This window comes from Camelus ferus, chromosome 7 (assembly GCF_009834535.1).
Source record: "Camelus ferus isolate YT-003-E chromosome 7, BCGSAC_Cfer_1.0, whole genome shotgun sequence".
NCBI lineage: Eukaryota > Metazoa > Chordata > Mammalia > Artiodactyla > Camelidae > Camelus > Camelus ferus.
Window position 1 is genome coordinate 74,118,024 of NC_045702.1, and position 16,601 is coordinate 74,134,624.

Sequence of the window (16,601 nt, forward strand, 5' to 3'; positions counted from 1 at the left end):
AGCCTCCTCTTCTTAACCTTTCCCCAGATTACTCGCATAAGGCATCTACTGATTATGACAAGTTTGTCTAATTTTTAGGGCAAACAGGAGAGAGTCATTTTGTGCCTATGTAAAGCAATTTACAAATATTGAGGAACTAAGAAATCTTTAAATGTACACTGGCACAGAAGGCTCTCCAAAACACATGAATACATGAAAAAAAGCAAGTTGTCGAAATAATACATTCCACTTATGTTTTAAAAAACTTGCAAGAAAAATATGTAATATATGCACATGAATATGCATTAGAAACTAATTTTAAAAGATCTTGAAGACTACAGAGCAAATCACAAACGTGTTTGCTTTTGGAAGGGAGTTAGGATTGGGTGAGTGTAATGGAGAACTTAGACTTTTTATTTGGTAGTGGTTGTATGTTTTAAACACTGAGACTATGCTCATCTGTTATTTTACAATTAAAAAGATAAAACATTAAAAATTTAGTATTTACATCCGTGATTCTTCTTACTTATAAATCAGCATCCCTCAGTAACGGAGTCAAAGGAAACGAAAACTTCTCACGTGAATTCAGAGACGTCTTATTAACTCAAAGTTAGTTTTCTTCTCATTTGCCAACATTTTTAATCAGCTTCTGGCTATTGGGTTCTAGTATATTCTTAGTGCTATTTCAGTCTGCAGGTACTACTCACCTTCTTAATTCTTCTGCTGTTCACTATTTCAGCCTATTCTCTCCCTGAAGTCTCTTTCCTAATCCTCTAAGTGTGTTTTAAAAGAGTTTGCCTCATACAACTGTGATTGTGTCCACTTCCTCAATCTGCACATCACGTCCTCCTCCTGCATGACCATTTTCATTTTCTTTAATATTCAAGGAAATGGAATCTTGCAACATTCAAACAGCAAGAAAATAGAAAGTAAAGATTATATAGAGGATTACTTTGCCGATGCTCTGAACGTGAGAGTCCTATAAGAGATGCACTTGTGACGGTCTCTTAGACATAATGATATCATAGTTCTGTAATTTGATTAAAACTTTAAAACTTTACTTGTCTGAGTAATCGTAAGAGCTAACACTTGAGTGCTTACTGTGTGTAGCACACATTGTAGTAAGTGCTTTCACATGGATTATCTAACTTGACAAGTCTCTCATGCAATAGGTAGTATTATGATTCTTACTTTACTGAGGGGAGGAAAGAGAGGTTGAATAGCTTGCCCAAAGTCACGCAGCTGGCAAGTGCAGAGTCAGGATTTGAACCTGGGTCTAATTTGGCTCTAAGGTCTATGCCCTTAACCACCATTCTGTGTTGTTTCATGGCTAAATTTCAGTGTCAAACATGGTGTACAATAGCAAACTTTTTTCTTAAAAAATAATCTGAAACTTCTCAATGTGGATAAACTGATTCGTTGGTGGTTCTTTAATAAAATGCTTTGCCACAATGATACTTGCTAGAGAGCTGAAAGAGAATTTGAATTTATAAAATTGTTACTTAACATGAAACTCCAAATTAAAAAATATTTTGTTTTAATAGCATCTCTATACATTTGAGAAAGACTTGCAAGTTATCAGTTGCTCTGTCAACAGAGAGAGAACTTTGCTGGGTAAGTTAAACTCTTTTATTGCTACCGGTCAAAAAGTAAACTGCACTCTTTGGGTTTCAAAGTACTGGATTTTTGCAATACTTTATTATTCTGTACCAATGATTTTCTGGGAAAAGATGCTCTTGGGAGATTAGGTTTGAAATAAAGAATCTGTAGAGTCTTCCTACAAAAAAAGAATGCTTTGTATTTTACCTTAATCATCCACTGACAGATCCTTTGAGCTCTTACTTATTTCAGATATAAAATGGTAAACTTTAACAAGTCACTGCATGAATCATTTGCTAATGGATTATTTTTTCATTTTCCATTAGCTGCAAGTTTAGTTCAAGCTGCTAAAGATGGAAGAAGGAATGAGCTTCAGCCAGGTATTGGAATTATACTTTTTAGTGCTTTATTAAAGCAGTAAAGATTTATTAAACTATTAAGTCAAGTTTCAAGCTTCTTTACAAATAGCTTTATCTCAAAATAAAAAGGCAAAGACCATGTCGAGGATGAAAAAGAGGTTTCTTTAAATGTTTTTTCAAGTAAACAAGAAAGTACAGAAAATAATATGAGTGAATAGCAGAGGTATTAAAAAGGCAATTAGCATCTGCAGACTAAACATTGAGAACACACTAGAAGCCCACTGGGCATAAGTTGGTATAGAAGGTTGGGAAGAGGTTGGTAGTCCGTGGAGGATACCATTTTTTCCTGATATCTGGTGAACTACTAACCAATACATGCAGTGTGCATAGTCCACCAATTCTAAATAGAAATCAGTTCTCCTCATTTTCTAGGCCCACTTCAGGGTTGGTTATTTCTGTGATGCCCCCGCCCCCCCTCCTTTTAACAGTCTTTGTCATCCAAGTATCCAGAACTCAAATGTTGAGTGTCTGCAGTCGGTCAGGCGCAGTGCACGGTGCTGGGGATACGAGGGTGTGCAGGAGAGGAGCGGCAATTGCCCTCGTGCTGAGCTGCAGGGACCAGTGGTAGGTGAGGGTGCCCCATGAGGCAGGGGTCCCATCTCCAAGGCGGGGCAGTACGCCCAGGGGGACCAGCTTCTCAGTGTATCAAGAGAAGTATGAACTTCTATATAAATTTTTAATTTTTAAAGGTTGGTCCAAATATTTTTTAAAAGTTCTCTTCAGTCCATGATAACCACCCGTGGCTGGGTGCAGTCTGTGGACTACCAGTTTTCAGCCTCTGGTCAGGTGGATCTCATTTCAATGTCTTACTATACCTACTCTGCAGTGGTTTCCGTCTGTTGTTTGGCACTTCTTTTGTTAGCATAGTTCCCACTCAGACATATTCTTCTGCGGGTGCACATGATGGAAAAACCCTTTGTACGTACTTTCCACATGAGTCTGATGAGGTAGTCCCGGGCTCCACACAGCCAGCCTAGAGTGTCAAGGGAACCACAACGGGTCTGGATGGGACCTTCTCAGGGAACTCAGCAGAAGAGTTTGTAGGAGATGTTGGTGGACAGAAGGCTTTCCTTGAAATCTCAGCATTGTTTGCTTGTCCTTACCTTCCCTCCTGCCAGGTTACTCTGGGAACCTTAGTCATCTTCTTCTCTCTCATGTGCCATGTCCTCCTCTGAGCCTCCTCTGTTCCTCTTAGAATTAGGTGCAGTGCTCACTTCAGAGGTGGTGGAACTTGACTAGGGTCAGCAAGATAGGATCTAAAACATTGGTGTCCCAAACCCTAGAACAAGGGAATGGATGTGAGCCTGATCCCCTGGGCTAACAATCGCTTGTGTTCATCCCAATTACGAGGCTAGGCAACCGTACAGAACCTTGGGTTAGCTCATTGTGCCTCCTAGCTCTTTTTGAACCTTATTCCTTTGAGCCTTAGAAATTCCTTATTATGTTGGTAAATCCAGTGGAAACTGTAATCTTTACGTGATGTTTGCCATCTATGCCTGTTCGTCATGCAGGACAGTGGCTATTATGTCTAGCATAACATGTAGTTTCAGACCAACTTTATTGTAAGTTTTATTTGATTACAACATTAAACCCTATTCAGGTAGTCTGACTCAGCCCTGAAAGTTCGATGCACCTCCAGTGAAATTATATGATCACATCATTTAAAATATTAGAGTGAGCAGTTAATTTTTGTATTGGGGACCTCATACTTTATCTTATTAGCTCATCTTTTATACCAGTCACTGCAGTGAAAACCATCTCTACCCAAATGTAATTTTGACAGTCAGTGCCTCACCTCAGCTGCTCTACCCACTTCTTGCTTTTTGCCCTTGGAAAAAATCTGTTTACTACCTGCATGTGTACCGCTTGAAGTCTGGTTGGAAAGGATTCCTAGTGGGGAAAGCCATGACCAGTGGTGGGGAGGGCAGGAGCTGAAGGATAAATATTCCTCTTTGCATCCTTAAGGTAGTTAATTCTGAGGTGCACTTCACACAGCTCAAGATCTAAGGTGGGCACTAATTTGACAGCGCCCTGTATCCTGGCACACTTTTCTTCCTCTTTCACTCTCCCCATGCCGTCATGCCAGCCCCTTGTGGCTGAAGCAGTCTTGTCCCCTGAGATGACTGTCTTAGTTTGGGTTTCCCCAATAAGTAGTCTGAGACAAGTATTTGAGTGCAGTTAGTTAGTTTGAGGGATGAGCCCAGGAAACAACATTAGAGGAGTGTTTACACAGAGATCTGAAAGAAGGGAGGGGATGAGCATGGGCCAATGGGAAAGCACATTTCTGGCAAACCAAACAGCTAGTGCAAAGGCCCTGGGCTCAGAGTGTACTTGGAAGACTTGCTGTTCAAGGATAGTAAGGTCAGTGAGGCTGAATGGAGTGAACAAGGGGTAGAGTGGTGGGAACAGAGGTGGTGGGAAATGAGGGTGAGGTGCAGGCAGATCATGGAGACCCTTAGGAGGCCTTTTGTTTAGTTAAAGATTTCAGAAATTATGTGAATGGAAAGTACCGTAGGATCTATTATAATGATTTGTCCTCTGAACAGATACTTTACAGATGCTTATTTTATCTGTCTGTGAATAATCTGATAAGCCATTTGATTATAAAATGTAGTTTGCCTCAAGGTGTTAATACTCTGTTGCTTATAGTGAAATTTTCCCATTGCAAATGAGACAAACTGTAACATCTCTCATATGAGGAATGTTCCTTGGTTCACATACTTTACAATGAACTTTTTGTTGACAGTGTTCCTCCTCTTGGCTGAGGCCATGGCAGAGTTAATGTTTTATTTAGAAAATGCCCTTCCATTGAAAGCTAAGCCCAGCTGCTCCTTTCATGCTCCCAGGTGGAACTGCGTTTGCCCCAAGGCCCAGCAGATCCCCTCCGGGCAGCAGTAGGGGTGACCACGTGTCTTGGCCCCACTGCTGTTCCAGCTCCCCCGGCACCGTCATAGACAGTTGAGTGCTGCAGACGCTCCATGGAGCTGTGGTTTGGTTCCAGAGCTCCAATCCAGAGCTTCTGCCGGACCAGGCTTTACTGGATTCTGCCAAATTTGTTACTGTTTCGCAACATGTGCCGTCACCTGCATCAGACCAGGTTCTTTTGCTTACTCTTTACCCTCCCTGTGCCATGCCTGTTTCTGTGTTATTTATTTATTAATTTTTAAATTTAAGCAAAAAATATTCATCCATTTCTCCCACCCCCACCCCCTGCCTCCTGCAACCATCAGTCTGTTCTCTGCATCTGTGAGCTTGGTTTTGGTTTTGTTTTCTTTTGGGTTTTGTTGGGTTTTTTTTTAGATTCCACATAAAAGAGAGAAATCATATGGTCTTTGTCTGACTTATTTCACTTAGCGTGATGCCCTGGATGCCCATCCACGTTGTCCTTCTTGATCCTGCTGCTCCACTTCCTGTGACATTCGTGTCCTGCCTGGACCTATCTAGTCCTTCAGTGACGCCCTGCCAGTCTCCACTGATACCTGGATTCTCTAAATTCTTATGACAACTTTAAGCACTTCATGGAATCATGAGATTTGATGGCTGAAAGTGATTGTAGAAATGATCCAATTCTTTCGTTTTTCATTTAATTTTTGAAATAACAAGGCACTGAGGCCTAGGAAAGCTTCATGATTTGCTGAAAAGTATGTGTTAGGTTAGTGGCAGAGCTTAAGCTAGAGCTGATGTCTCTAGAGCCCTAATTCAGAGTTACACTATGAAAGCACACGGTATGTCATTGAGAGACATGCCTGTTTGCATGATTACTGTTATCATTATGCTAATTGTATTAGTAAGTATCTGGGCTGCCCTAAAGAAGGGAAAAATTAGTGTGGGAAGATGGTTTCCGCCCTTAAAAATCTTCCCATTTTAAAGGCAAGTGGATTTAGCTGGTTATCTCACCTGGGAACAAATTCACTGACAAAAAGGCCAAGTATGAGATGATACCTTATTTTTCCAATGAGAAGATTCCCCTGCCTGCTGCCCCAAAAGAGCTTTTAGGGCAAGAGATAAAACAATCAAACATCAGCTTGTACTATTTACTATATTGATTTAGTTATACACACTTAAAATAACATAAAATAGCTATCATTATGTTATTTTATAATACATATATACAGTTATATAATACATACATACATATAATAATATATATTAATATATATATTAAGGAAAATTGCTTTTTTCCCTCATTCTCACATTTCACAGAACATTTCTGTTCTATTTTTCTTCACAAGTATCTTTGACACCAATATCTTTCTTATTCCTAGAGCCATTTTTCAGTCATCAAGCAGGTTCCCAAAGCACCGCACCTTAACCTCTGTCCCAGTTATTAGAAATACAGCCCTTGGAACTGGTGTCTGGTCCTGTCACTGGGATTTTTATTCTAAGCTATAAGTACCCATCAACCAAACAACATTTGCTTTTCATTTGTTCTGTCATTATGTGTTTGTGATCCCACATAATAACTCCATCACTGCTTTGCTTTTCCAGTAATCTCTAAAAGGTATGTTTACAGATATCTAGTCCTTGAAATTGTGAGGCAGTATCCCAGAAATTGTTTTACATTTTTTGCCTTTTTCCTCTTGTTTTAAAAATAAAGTCACACTGTTAGAGTACTTCCTTAAATAGTTTAAAAAAAACAACTGGTGTTGATTCAGTTCCAGACGTGCCCGCCCCAAATTGTACATTATTATTCAAAATAAAGTCACTGAGAAGTCACCTGAGACTATTAGAGTCGTTATAAGAACTCAGATATAAGGCAACCCCTGTTCTTAGGTTTAATCTTGGAGGAGGGGAACTTTTGGTCTAAATTTGGATATCAGTGGTAACCCCATGCTAGCCTGTGCCCAAAGACTTCTTTCTAATTGCTATCTTGTATGACATGTGCTCAGCTGTGACACTGAAGACATAAGTAGGTCTTTATCAGTGCAGCTCCACCACCCTTCCTGAAGGAAGCCAAGCCCTTGTCCCTGTTGCTGTCAACTGGAACACGTTCATGCATCCAAAATATCTTTCTATTTTCCTGTCCTAAACAATATTTGCCGTTGTGCTGTAGAATTGCAGTGACACTGAATCGAGTTGTGTTTGTTTAGACTTAGAGGCCGAGAGGGCCTGTGAAGCACTGCTAAAGATGGCTGAGGAATGGGTAGGAACTGGTCTTCATTCCGTGTACGTCAACTTTCCCTTTATGGTGTTTTCTGTATCTAGTTTGGATTTTAAGAAGTGTCAAAGTCAATTTTAAGACAGCTACTTTTGCTTGTGAAATAGCTAATACAGTAAGTGACGCGTTTACATGTTCAAAGTTCAGACCTAGTTGGAGAAGATAAATTGTGATACTCTGGTCTTTGTTATTAAAAGGGTCCTTTACTTTGTAGGATCAAAGTGCTTAACTTTGTTGGTCGAAATCCACCCCGTTAACAATGTGAAAGTTCTAAAAGCAGTGGATAGCTGTATCTGGGTACAGGTAAGTGAACATGTCTTTATCACTTATCTCATTAATCGAAAGGCATGAAACCTAGAGGCAGTCGTGTTACAAAGTGAATTCACACACACATTATCATATTTAATCCTCCAAGCAATCCAGTAGATGAGTATGGCCAGGAATTATCAGCTCTTCCTTTGCAGACATGTAAATCAAAGCTCAAACCTTGCTCTCTGTCTCTATTATATTATAGTTTGTCTGGTAGTAATATAATGTTTTTACATGATAAAATATTGAATATCAAAACACATTTAAAGGAAGTTTTAAAATGGTTTATTTTATGTATTCGTAGAGTTGACAGATTAAATGTCTATGCTTAAATGACACCATTGACCCCTGAATTTATCAACTCCATGAATTGATGCAGAAGCACTGTGTGTATGATGCCAGTGGACTAGACATAGTCAATCCCCATTACTTGCACATAGAATTTGAAAAATTCCACTACCTGCTAAAATTCATTTCTAAGCCCCAAATCAGTACTCAAGGTGCTTTCCCAGTCATTTGCAAACATGTGCAAAGCAGTGAAAAATTTGTCCCCTGATGCACATGTTCCCAGCTGGGGTTGAACAAGGAAGAGGACACTGCCTTCTCGAATCTGTTCTCAGACAATAAACAAATGTTGTTTTAGCAGCCCGGGGTTAGTGCCTGGTTTTTTGCACTCTTTGGCTTTTGATGGTGATTTCACTGTTTAAAATGACCCCGAAGCGTGTTGCTGAGGTGCTGTCTCCTGTTCCCAAGTGCAAGAAGGCTGCGATGTGCTTTACCAGGAACATGTGTGTGTTTGTCAGAAAAGCTTGCTTCAGGCATCAGTTCATAGCGCTGTTGACTGTGAGTTCAATGCTAATGAATCAACAATATATGTGAAATAAGGTGTCTCTAAACAGAAACACACACTAGACAAAGTTTGGTTTTAATCTGTTGACAAAAATGTTGTGACTAGAGGCTCTCAGGACCCTCTCCTTGTGTTTCCCTGGGAGCAGTGGTCCAGTGTCCGGCGTTCTGGTGACTTTATGGAACGCGACTTTATGGAACGCCGCAGAGAACAAGTCATGTGACATTGCTGCACAATCTCCTTGTGTCCCCTGAGCATCTGCCTCCTCCTCCCCCACCTACTCCCAGCCTCTGGCACTGGGTCTCCCTCTCACAGTGTGTGTTAGGAGAGGAGATTGTTCCCCGTGTGCCCGGGGCCTCCCCCGTCAGCCAGGCCTTCCAGTTGTGCATTGTCACCACCACTCCTGACTTTGCTGTCACCAGCCAGGCCTGGCGTGGCACTCCTGCCCGACTCCCCTCTCCCAGGAAGCCACTGTTCACGCAGCCCTCAGTGTAGGGTGACTGTGGGACAGGGCACACTTCCCTTTTCTGGCCCATTCTTTTGGTTTCCTTAGCATCTCCACCCGGGCTGTATAGGCGATGGAGAGATTGTTGAAGGACTGGAGCAACTAAATGATAATTAGACCATAGGAAGGAAAAAGTTTTTACAAGTATATGGTCTCACAATGTTGTGACTGTGTTAAAAACTATTGCGTTGTATACTTTAAAATAGTGAAAATGATAAATTTTATGTTATATACATTTTATCTTAATTTAAAAAAATTAAAAGTACATGATGCATGACTGCATCCGTAGGCCAAAGGATAAGTCCCCGCCCACGTGAAGCAGACCTGCACGCACCTTGTGCACCCACCTCAGTTCCCAGTCCTGCTCCCTGCTCCTCATGCTTATGCCTCTGGAGAAGAAATTCCTCCAAACCTCCATCCCTGACAAATCCCCACCTTTTCCCTCTCTCCCTCCTGCTACCCTTTAGAGAAACACCATTCACTGTCTGCTGAGTTTGACCCTGCCCTGGGATCTCTCTGATTTTTCTTACCAAATCATCCATGATGATTTCCAGTAGTACATTTCCCTGAGTCTACATGGGCAGCCCTGACCCCCTTCACACGGGAACTTCAGCAAAACGGTAGGGGTTGGGGTTTGGATCCCAATCTGGGATCCTTTGAGAGTTCCCTTCCAGCATGAGTGCATCTTCCAGATAGTTCCATTGGGTAATTACACACCTGTTTCCATGCCTACATGCACACCTCCCAATGAGAAGTATGAACAGTCAGAGTCTCGCTCCAGATTTAGGAAGATAAATATTTCTCTAATAGGATATAATCTATATAGTTTCCAACTCACAATGCAAACAAAAGAAAACAAAACAAAAACTCCAAAAACTTTGCATGCTTTTGTAGAGCTGTGTCTGAAGCGTATTCACATTCCCACTTCTAGGCTTTGCTCTAGTGTTGCCTCATAATAGAAAGAAAAACAACCATCACCTCAGTGAGACTTTTAAAATCACATTCTCACTGATTGCTTCCCAGAGACCAGGCACAGATTTAGAACTCGGCAGGACCTTTGAACAGGCCACGGTCCTAAGCGAGCAGGCCTTGGCCACCTCTGCAGACCCAGAGGAGGCCACATCTGTAGTTTCTCCTTATTTTGCTGCACTGAGTGTTTGCTCTTCCGTTATCTGTGTGGTGTCACTCACCTTTGCTTCTCCTCAACCCCTGTACACAAAGTATTTTGTTTGATGTGTACAATTTCACAAATCAGGAGATAACAGGGTCTATTTTATTTTCATAGCTGAATTCTGCATTGCTATGTGTTTTATAATTTTGATGTTATTGCTGCGGAGAGCGGTATATAATGTTTCATTTTCCTAAACAGGAAACCTGACTACAGGCAATTTCTGTTTCCAATTTATCATTACGAAAAGTTTGTCCACCAGGTAATAGATTTTCTCAAAAATTTTCCTGGTCTTTAGAAAGGCTGCCAGCTGTAAAACAAAGACACAAAAGGTTTTGTTCTTTCATTATGCTTTCAAGTTTGGAGGGAAAAATCAAAATTCACTGATGGGTCTTATCTAGTAGGCTGTCTTTCAAGTTACAAAAGGAAACTGCTGATTTATGGTTATTCTTCTGATGATGAAAGAATTAAGTCACTGGAGTCCTCCCATGACCAGTTTGCCCTCATTATCACGGCTGACGGTGTCAGGCCTTGTGTTGGAGGCTGCCTGCTTTGTGCTGTGGGCTGGCACATCCCAGCGAGCACAGAGGAGGTGGAGTGGGGTGGATTGAGCCTTTTCTTCCCAGTGGCAATTGTTCTATGCTTTGAGGCTTGTAAATCCACCACATGCCACACTGTGACTCACTGTCATTTCTTGGAAAGTCCCTGGGTATGTTGTGCTTTGTCTCTCGGATGGGGGACTTTGGAAGTTGTCGTGGAGAGTACGTTTACTTGGCTCTCAAATTAAATACTAGGTTTAGTTGCACAACAAATTGTATTGATCACTCTTTTTGGTTTTGGTTTTTTGGTGTTTTTTTTTTTTTGGTGCATGTGAAACAGAACTTTCTGTGCAAATGTCGTTTACATTGTTTCTGATTGGCATCAGACTCACTTATTCAAAATAGGAAGCACCTTCCCTGGATGGTGCTTACGCTTTAGCTTTACTGTTTAAATGAATTGTGTTGGACTTGCGATCAAATTCCCCCTGAAAAACCGAGCTCCTGGAAGTGTTCCTTTCTCTTCCTTGCTTCCGTCTGTAATGTGTGTATGAATGTGATTTGCCTGAACTCTTCTGTGGTTCCCAGTCCCTGCTATGGTATAAGTAGTGTAGTGATCAAATGCAACTTTTGAAATATTTGTGTAAGCAAGATAGTTGCTCATGATTGATTAATTTCCTTTTTGCAGTTTCTCTACCCACATGTTGAAAGCCACCCTCTGCCAGAGAATCATCTGTTACTGATTTCAGAAGAGAAATGTAAGTGTATCTTTAGGTGATATGTGGGGGACTTCACGAACAGCGCATCTCCTAGGGAAGTGTAGGACATGGTGAATCTTCTGGGTGTCCACTCACCAGTGCCAAGGGTCCACTTGGAGACCTGGGACTCCTGTGGCAGGACTTGCCTTCTGCCTCCACTTGTTCCCTTAGGCTCTGCTCTGCCTCCGTGTATGATGGGCCCCTGCATATATGGATTTCCAGTTTTGTCACCTGGTAGAATGTTCGTAGAAAAGTTGTCCAGGCCATTTTTTCCTTCTTTAGTCCATCCTTCTTTAGGATGTCTGTCACAGTGGATAACCATGGTTTAAGGAGAGGGACTTGGATGGAGGGAGGGGAAGGCATTAGAAGCTAGAATTCCTTGGCAGAACTCAAGGACACAGTAACTTGGTTAAATTCAGGTATAGGCAGATAAGGTTGGGACATCCTTAAATGATGCTTTCAAGCTGGGGCAGAGGGTTGAGAAAAGACAAAAATTCACTGATGCATCTTATCTAGTAAACTGTCTTTCATGTTATAAGGTGAAACTACTGATTTATAACTGGAAGGAAGGTCCTGAGGGGTTAGTTTTGTATTCATTTCCCATGCTCTTGCCCAGTGATCCGCTTCACTTTTTTTTTTTTTTTTTGTAACTGGAACCACCAGAAAGTAAGTATGGCTGACTCGAAATTGCTCACTAAGAAAAAGGGATCATCTGTACATCAGTGTTTAGAGTTCTGTTAATGTGAAATTGACCCCTGTGACAATTCCTCCCCCTAACATTGGGTAGACTGAGTTTTCTATCTGACATTTTCATATAAAGAGATGTCTGGTATTTGAAATTGAAGATAAACCCTGCCAAATGAGCCCTCATTCACCCTATGTAAGACTGACGGTGTAGGGGAGGCAAACGCTTGTTGAGGGAACCCAGGGAGCAGAGGAGTTCCACGCTTCATGCATGGTGGATGTTGAGGAGCAGTAAATACTGGACTTTAAACAGACTGTAAAGGGAGGGTAGGGAAGGATGGGTTTTGTTTTGAACCTTTACTGTGAGATTGCCATCTGTAATGATACTATTTTTCAGCCAATTGTTTAATCTGCTTTGCTTTTATTAAAAAAAATAATGTTCACAACTGCTAGGTGAAAAAAAGTACTCATGTTTTTTGTGAAGGTTAAACTTTCTTTCTGTTGTTTCTTTTTAAAAAAGATATTGAACAATTTCATGTCCAAGTTATCCAAGAAGATGGAAACAAAGTGGTAAATATTTGAAATTCCTTTGCTTCAAGGTTATTTTCCATAAAAAGCAGCATTTCTAGACTGTTGTGAATGGATTAATGCTACAGAAAGAGTATTTTCTTTATTTGGTGTCTTTCAAATTATAGACTTGCCGTTGTAACATGTGAAATAATACAAGATGCATGAAGGAGCTGATTATCTGCTTATCTCTGCCTCACCCCCGATCTCAGTCTCCTTAATAGCTAATGACAACCTTTGTCACTCTTTGCATGCCTTGTACCTTGCTCATACAGACATACTCAGGGTTAGGTGCACAGTTACGGGAATTCAGGTGCTTTTACCAAAGTAGAATCATAATGTATGCATTAATTTTCCGCTTTTGCTTTTTACTTAATGTATCAGGGGTATCCCTATAGGTTTCTAAATAGAGATAGAACTTTTTTCTCTAGTTTTTAAACATACGTGCATATAATAAATGGGATCATATATGCAGAAATTTGATATATTTTGGTTTTCTTTTCTTTTTTGCTTGTTTTCCTCTTCTCCCTTGCCTTTTTACCTCTAATTTTTGTTCACAACCTGGTGTGTATCCTTTCACACTCTTTTCCATACCTATATGTCTCCTATCCCCAACCCTGACACACCTAGGGGTTTGTTTATTATTCACTCCTTCCTCATTCAACTTTGTGAAGTTAAATGCAAGTCACCTAGAGTGGTTCAATTCATTGTCTTTAGAAGTACACACAATCCCTGGCATGGATGTGCACAATTTTGTCACGGTTCTCCCATGGATGACTATCACTTGACTCCTTTTTTTCCTTTTAGTTGTTTGCATTACAAATTGTCTTAAATATTTTTGGCTTTATATATTTGGTCTACATACTCCTTTGGGTAAAATCCTCAGGAATGGGTATTTGGGTTGATGGGTATATGTATTTAATAAATTTCAACAGCTTTTGCCAGATTGCTTTCCCCAAAATTTATAACAATTCATACCTTTGCAAGCAGAGTGTGAGAGTATCCTGTCCCTCTATCCATACCAGTAGTGGGTGTCTTTACCTTTTAAAAAAAAAAATCCAATTTGATGGGTTTAAGTTGAAGTCATTACTTTTTTTAAACATTTTTTTTAATTGAGTTATAGTCATTTTACAATGTTGTGTCAAATTCCAGTGTAGAGCACAATTACTTGAAATCATCGTTATTTGAGTTTGTCTCATTTAGTGAGTTTAAGCATCTTCCATGCTTGTTGGCTACGTGAATTTGTTTTTCTGAAAATTGCTTAATTATATCCTTGTGTTTTTCTACTGGGTTATCTTTTTCTTGACAATTTGTGTAAAACCTTAATATATTATCCATATTAAAATGATTTCTTTCAATATTTAAATAGTCTGCATCAAAATAGTCCTCTGATTTTAATTTTGAATTATGTGAACCAAATTGAAATGGGAAATGGCATTTATTAATTATGAATTCTATGATTGAAAGCCTCAATGGAAAACGACCAAAAAGTGTGTGGTCGGAGCTCTGGGCCCCAGTGGCTAAGTGGATGGATGGCAGAGCAAAAACAGGGCCAGCAGGTAGAAAAGGGTCAGGCCAGAGAAGAAAGATTGATGCCCCAAATCCCAAAGCCAGAGATGAGAATTTAGAGGAGAGAGTTAAGTAAATAAGTTGGGGGTCAGAAACTGGAAATGGACATAGACAGAAGACTGGCTGGTAAGAACATGGGTTGGGAGCCATGAGAGACATTACAGACAGAGTGAGGCCAGGGAGCACCTGTCGGCAGCCCAGAAAGGATTCTCCCAGCCAACAGGGTACAGCCTCAGTGCTGCTTCATCCATGTATGCCCTTCTGTGAGGCACTTCTGCCTCATCCTTAAAGGCTTAGATGACAGCTTGACTATATAAAATATATATAATAATAATAATAATAAAAGGTAATGTGTGATTCCATTCACTCATCACAACATCCCTGCACAATAGAGGTGGTATAATTATCCCCATATTTGCAGAGAACACAGCAACCTAGACTCGCAGAGTCCAGGTAACTCTCAAGAGGGACAAAACTGTGATGTGAACCTGGGTTTCTAGGTTTCAGTGATCATGTTCTTGTTAGTATGTGCCTTTATCCGAGAGTTCCCAAATCTTTATCAACCTAAAACATTTCAGAAAAATGGAAACAAAATGAGTTCCCTAAAGTTTAGAATCAGACAGGTACTCTTGGATCTTTTTCCAGCATAACTTTCCTCTGGCCCAAATGTGATGGAACCAGGCACACAAGAAATACAGGCATGTGATTCTGCAGGCCCTATGCCTCCCTTGAGTTCCAACTTAGCCTCAGGGGAGAAGTCCCATTTGAGATTAGAGAGGGTTTAGGTATGACTATGGACCTTTCTCGTGTTCCCTTTTTTCCTCATTTCTTCTCCATCAACTTGTCTTCATTCTTTATTCATCTGTTCCAATACTTTTGCTTGATGAGAATTTGGAGGAAAGTAAATTCTTAATTCCTCCTGTTATGCTTACCATTTCCTTGACAGTTTACCCCTGCATTCTTTATTTCACTGTCCTTCTTTTGACAAGTATTCCTTGAGTACTGCTGCATGCTCGAAACAATCAAGCCGCTGAGAATATAAAGGTGTTGTAGTAGAGTGTCTACTCATTGAGGTAGACTCATAGGATTGATCAAAATGTAACTGTGATAGAAGCGTGCCAAAGAGCCTGCCTTCATCTTGGGAGGTAAGGGAGGGCTTTGTACAGGAGACAGTGCTGAAGGTGAGTCTTGAAGGATGAACAGTTAAGTATTGCTGAGAGATGGGCAGTATCAGCATACTCATGTGGAAGCCATGAAGGTAAGAAGCACGGCCAAAGCCACAAGAAGAGTTTAGGGCAGCTCTGGGATCATTGCCCAATACCCCCCTCTCTCAGGCCTGAGTTCTTCCTTGGCCTCAGTTTCTGCCTTTGGCAGTAAAGCCCGCTGGACTGCAGGTACCTGAGTGGGTTATGTCCTGAATAGGAAGCTCTGAATATTCTATTAGCCCAGCTGTTGATTTGTGGTAGGTGTGGCTCTTGCCTTCAACAGCCCCAGCCTTTTTGTCAAATAAATAAAATAGTTTATTACTGAGTGTTTGGGAAGAGCGAGTAATGAAATTATGCCTTTAATCTTTTATGGAAAGACTTTCCATGTGTATGTGTTGGAGATAGGAAGCTACTAAAAATAAACTGTGGAAATATTTACATGTATTATCAAGATAGATTATGCAAAATAATTATGAAACCCAGATATGTTCTCCTTTAAAATAGTTATTTATCTCTAAAATCTCTTTGCCTCTTCAGGTGATTAAAAATTCTGGCCATCTCCCAAGAGAGAGAGTAGCCGAAGATTTTGTCTGGGCTCAGTGGGACATGTCTGAGCAGAGACTGTACTACATTGATCTGAAGGTAAAAAGTGCTCCACTGGCCCTCCTTTTTATGGCAGTATTTTAATTTTGACATTATTGTTATTGTAACTTGTTAATTAACTACATTTTCATTGATGGGGATAGTAAATGAAAGTTTACTTAAGATAATGAAAAGTTTTTCATTACTGTTTGCTCCTTGGCTGCTTCCTTTCCTCTCTCTCTTTAAACTAGTATTTTTGTTGGTGTTTGTCAATTTGTCACTTACTCTGTTTTCTCTTTTAGAAATCAAGGAGCATCTTAAAATGCATTCAGTTTTATTCGAATGAGCACTTTACCGTAATGGTAAGTCCAGAGATTGGGCTGCAGGAAATTTTATCATTGTATCATTGCCGCCTTTTAAGGAGTTGTTATTGTAAATAGCATTGTAATGTTCTTGATGCTGTTGTGTTAGTCACTCGTATGAGCAAGTAAAATAGTTCTTGCCATCTCAAGGCTTCAGCGCTGTAACAAATGCAGTTAATACTGGTGGTCAGAAGAGCATGCACAGGCAGTTTCTGCTAGCTGAATGCCTCATGTTACAGAAACATGGGTAAGAGTGAGGGTTAGTAGAAGGTAGTAGGCATGATCAGTAGTAGATAGCATGAAAGGATTATTTATGCAACATTTGATCCAAAAGGACGTGAGAGAAAAATAAAT

General features: G+C 40.4%; 1 protein-coding gene across 10 annotated transcripts in view; it reads left to right on the top strand.

The window, feature by feature from the left end:
- GSAP (gamma-secretase activating protein) overlaps nt 1–16,601 on the top strand; it is a 187,990-nt gene that overhangs the window by 122,665 nt on the left and 48,724 nt on the right. For all 10 annotated transcript variants that reach the window (XM_032484156.1, XM_032484157.1, XM_032484158.1 and 7 more), the window contains 7 exons: nt 1,524–1,593; nt 1,905–1,958; nt 7,370–7,458; nt 11,209–11,278; nt 12,483–12,532; nt 15,841–15,945; nt 16,188–16,247. In XM_032484156.1, coding sequence (XP_032340047.1) covers nt 1,524–1,593; nt 1,905–1,958; nt 7,370–7,458; nt 11,209–11,278; nt 12,483–12,532; nt 15,841–15,945; nt 16,188–16,247 — 498 coding nt within the window. The remainder of the gene's footprint in view (nt 1–1,523; nt 1,594–1,904; nt 1,959–7,369; nt 7,459–11,208; nt 11,279–12,482; nt 12,533–15,840; nt 15,946–16,187; nt 16,248–16,601) is intronic.